The sequence below is a fragment of the Cynoglossus semilaevis genome, chromosome 14 (genome assembly GCF_000523025.1).
Source record: "Cynoglossus semilaevis isolate Cse_v1.0 chromosome 14, Cse_v1.0, whole genome shotgun sequence".
NCBI classification, from domain to species: Eukaryota; Metazoa; Chordata; class Actinopteri; order Pleuronectiformes; family Cynoglossidae; genus Cynoglossus; species Cynoglossus semilaevis.
The window spans coordinates 26450664-26455481 of record NC_024320.1 but is presented as its reverse complement, the minus strand read 5'-3'; the positions used below and the strand labels follow the sequence as shown (position 1 = coordinate 26455481).

Sequence of the window (4818 nt, the reverse complement as noted above, 5' to 3'; positions counted from 1 at the left end):
GTGTTGGAACAGAAAGTGTTTTCATTGAGTTGAAAATGAAAAAACAACAACAACAGAAAATATGTAACAAAAGATTTCATTTTAAAGTCATGTCAAAGTGATGTTCTTTAGGATTTAAAACTAAATGAAATTCATTTCTCTGTTTCTCCTCGTCCTCCTCGTCCTCTTTACTTTTATATATATATTATATAAGTATATTAATTATATATATAATTATATAATTATGCAGATACTTCAGTTTTAGGATCAGAATCGGGCCGTGATAACGTCGTATCCGTTCAGGTTCTGTTCTCGTTACGGTTCCGTCCAGACCTTCTGACTCCTGTCTCCTCAGTGACAGCAGCAGGAACATGAACCCGGTCGAAGGTTCAGTAGCTTCAGTTCTGAAGGTTCAGTAGCTTCAGTTCTGAAGGTTCCTGTGAACCGATCACATCTGCGCTGGAACTGTTGAAGCACTTCCTGTGACTGAGGTGGGGGGGCGCTGTCTTCTTTGTTCCCCACATTTCATATCACACTTTTTTTAGTTTCATCAAACCACCCACACTTGTCACTCGACCCCCCCCCGCTGTTTGGTGTTTGTTGGAAGAGACTTTTGGAACAAGTGGAAAAAGAACAGTCAGAAACACAGTAGGTGGAGATGTTTGGTTCAGTGGATCCAACAGTTCTTGACTGAACTGAGGACAGGTGTCCCTCTGTGGGGGGGGGGGGGGGGCAGTACCCCATCATGCTCTATGGCAGTGGTGAACAGGAGTCTGGACCAGACCTTGTTCAGAGAACCCAGTGGACCGTATCTGGCCTGCGGACCGTAGTTTGTCCACGTCTGCTCTAGATTGACTGTTGTAGTGAATGTGACCAACAGTCGGTCACGTCCGTCATAGCAGACCTCACTACAGTCTCACTACAGTCTCACAGACTTCATCACAGGTCCTCAGTGTTAGTCTGTGATTCTTTCCACCGACGTCTTTTAATTAAAGTCACAATTGAAATTTGAACAGATTTTGGAGGATTTCCTTTTATGGACGACAAACTGCTGGGAAAATTATTGCTTCTTTTCACCGAGGACCAGTGTGTGTGTGTGTGTGTGTGTGTGTGTGTGATTGGCTCTCTGGTTTCAGGGCTTTTAAGATGTTGGAGATAACACTTGTGTGCAGCCTCCACTCAGGATCCTGTTACTGTGTTTGTGGTGATGATTTATTCCCCCTGGAGTTCTGCTGAGGCCGTGAAACCTAAACGGTGTTTAGCATTTAGACACACACACACACACACACACACACAGACAGACAGACAGATGTTGCCACAGGGAGCGTTTTGCCTGGTTAAAAGCTCTTTAGGTGTCAGAGAGCGTCCAACTGTCCCTCAGAGAGACGCTCCACCAGCTCAGGTTCCAACAGTCGTCTGGACTCCACTCTGACCACTGACCGATTTTCAACTTAAACACTGATAACGATGACGGTCCATCAGTACCGTGGGCTCCGGCGTTTCCTGGTCCGGTTCAGTTTCCAGTCCAGAACCACACGGTCCAAAGACAAAGACGCTGCCAGGTCCAGTCTGAAGAGTCCGTCCCCACTCCTCGTCTCCACTCCTCGTCTCCACTCCTCGTCTCCACGTTGGTTCACAGATTGGTATGGACGGAGGCAGAGCTGCCGTGGAACCACAGACACTTTTCATTTGTTGACTGGACTTTTTTAGTTTTGTGGAGGAAAAACAACGACGACGACCTGTTAAATTTCCTTCAGTCGTTTTTAACACAACGTGACACTGTTGTAGTTTATATTTACAATTATCCGTTTCTTTACCAACCGTCGGTTGGTAACGTCCAGTAAAGACCAGAGTTAGCTTTAGCTTTAATCTATTAGCCTGCTGTTAGATTGAGATAAAAAAAATATTTGAATTGTACTTTTGTCTGTGTTTAATTCACTTTAACATATTTATGATCCTGGAGTTAGACGTTGGTTCACAGATTGGTATGGACGGAGGCAGAGCTGCCGTGGAACCACAGACACTTTTCATTTGTTGACTGGACTTTTTTAGTTTTGTGGAGGAAAAACGACGACGACAACGACCTGTTAAATTTCCTTCAGTCGTTTTTAACACAACGTGACACTGTTGTAGTTAATATTTACAATTATCCGTTTCTTTACCGACACCGAGTGTTGGGTAACGTCCAGTAAAGACCAGAGTTCGCTTTAGCTTTAATCTATTAGCCTGCTGTTAGATGGAGATAAAAAAATATTTGAATTTTACTTTTGTCTGTGTTTAATTCACTTTAACATATTTATGATCCTGGAGTTAGATTGGTATTGATTTTTAATCTCATTTTCCTCTTTCAGTTTTTTTTCATTTTCTTTTCTATTTTATTTCCTGTGAAGTTTTTTTTTTCAGTTTCTATTTCTGGACCAGAGTTTGAGCAGAATTTAATATAAAAACTGATATAAATATGATACAGACAATGACTGTGTCCTGGTCACGAAAACCTCTGCTGTTTTCAGAGCCTAGAGTGTCGTCCCATTGACACAGACACAACAACAACACAACAACAACACAATAATACAACAACAACACAATAATACAACAACAACAACAACAAATACAACAACACACAACAACAACAACAACAACATTACAACAACAACAACAACACAATAATACAACAACAACAACAACACAGCAACAACAACACAACAAATACAACAACAACAACACAACAACAACAACACAACAAAAACAACAACAACAACACAACAACAACAACACAACAAAAACAACAACAATAATACAACACAACAAATACAACAACACAACAACAACAACAAATACAACAACAACACAACAAATACAACAACACAACAACAACACAATAATACAACAACACAACAACAACACAATAATACAACAACAACACAACAACACAACAAATACAACAACAACAACACAACAAATACAACAACAATACAACAACAACAAACACAATAACAACAACACAATAACAACAATAACAACACTACAACAACAACAACACAACAACAACAATACAACAACAACAACAACAACATGAGTGACAGATCAGTCGTCCTGGAGGTCGACTGAAGTCACAGTTCTGTTCCTTCTGTTTATTCATGTTCTTCTGACAACACGTCTGTGTGTGTGTGTGTGTCTGTGTGTGTGTGTGTGTGTGTGTGTGTGTGTGTGTGCAGCTCCATCTCCGGTCAGCGTGGTGAGGAAAGGTCACACAGAGAAGAACAGCATCGCCCTGTCGTGGGCGGAGCCTGATCGTCCCAACGGCATCATCCTGGAGTACGAGATCAAGTATTTTGAAAAGGTAAAAAAAAATAAAAAACTCAAAAAAAACAAAAAATGTTGTTTGATGTTAACGATCTGTGACAGAGATGATTCTAGAACTGATCAAATGAATCGGTTCTTTCTGAACTACTGCAGTATTGAAGCTGTGAAGATTCTGAACCTCAAAGATTTCACCGCCTTGTTTTCCCTCTAGTGGTGGCTTTTTATATCACATCCACTCAGTGAGACTGACTCCCCCNAGCCATCTGATCCTTGTGCTGAGGTCATTTCCTCTCCGCTCTCGTCTTCTTTTTCGGGGAAGGTCAGGATGAAGGAACGCCGCCTCTGTGGTCGGTGGTTAGCTAATGGCTAATGGACGGCCATTTAGCTGCCTTTAAACCCGATGTGGTTTCAGTCGGAAAACTGATCCCTGTTCCACACACGCACGTGCACTTCCACACACTCACTGCAGGTGGTGTTGTTGTTCAGAAATGAAGGAGTCGTAGCAGAGGAGGCGACCCTTAGGTTGAACATCAACGATGGGCGAAGCCAGAAGTCTTGATCGATACGATACTGATTAGTTTTTTGGAAATTGTTTCAATGCTGATATTGATCAGACGGAGTCACTGCGTCTGGTCACATGACATGAATGGAGCAGTTCAGTTTCACGTCACCAGGGGGTGTTGCAGCACTAAAGCCTTTATGTGGTTGGATGGTGGGTTGGATGGTTGGTTGGTTGAATGGTTGGGTGGTTGGTTGGGTGGTTGAATGGTTGGTTGGTTGAATGGTTGGGTGGTTGGTTGGTTGGTTGGATGGTGGGTTGGATGGTTGGTTGGTTGAATGGTTGGGTGGTTAGTTGGTTGGATGGTTGGTTGGGTGGATGGTTGGTTGGGTGGTTAGTTGGTTGGTTGGTTGGGTGGTTAGTTGGTTGGATGGGTGGGTGGTTGGTTGGATGGGTGGGTGGTTGGTTGGTTGGATGGTGGGTTGGATGGTTGGTTGGGTGGTTTGTTGGATGGTTGGGTGGATGGTTGGTTGGATGGTTTGGTGGTTTTCACACCCTCGTCCAGACACCGTGACCTCGGTGACCCCCCGGTGACCTCAGTGACCCCGGTGACCTCGGTGACCTCAGTGACCTCAGTGACCTCTGTGTGTTTCCCCCTCCAGGAGCAGGATTCACACCCTTGTCCAGACGCCGTGACCTCGGTGACCCCGGTGACCTCAGTGACCCCGGTGACCTCAGTGACCTCGGTGACCTCAGTGACCTCTGTGTGTGTGTTTCCCCCTACAGGAGCAGGACTCCAGTTACACCATAATGTGTGTTTCCCCCTCCAGGAGCAGGACTCCAGTTACACCATAATGAAGTCAAAGGAGACAGAGATGGTGGTGGAGGGTTTGAAACCCTCCTCAGTTTACATCTTTCAGGTAAAGAAAAAAAAAAGTCAGAAGTCGTAAAAAAAAAAAGTCTTCAACAAAAACATGAGCTTCAACCGTTCTTCAGGTACGAGCCAGGACCTACGCGGGCTACGGCGCTTTCAGTCG

General features: G+C 43.9%; 1 protein-coding gene across 1 annotated transcript in view; it reads left to right on the top strand.

Annotated features, from left to right (window-relative positions):
* The window catches only part of epha5 (EPH receptor A5), a 50704-nt gene that overhangs the window by 29870 nt on the left and 16016 nt on the right, over positions 1-4818 (top strand). Inside the window, exons 6-8 of the mRNA XM_025062615.1 lie at positions 3195-3319; positions 4615-4701; positions 4778-4814. Of these exons, the coding sequence (XP_024918383.1) occupies positions 3195-3319; positions 4615-4701; positions 4778-4814 (249 nt within the window). The remainder of the gene's footprint in view (positions 1-3194; positions 3320-4614; positions 4702-4777; positions 4815-4818) is intronic.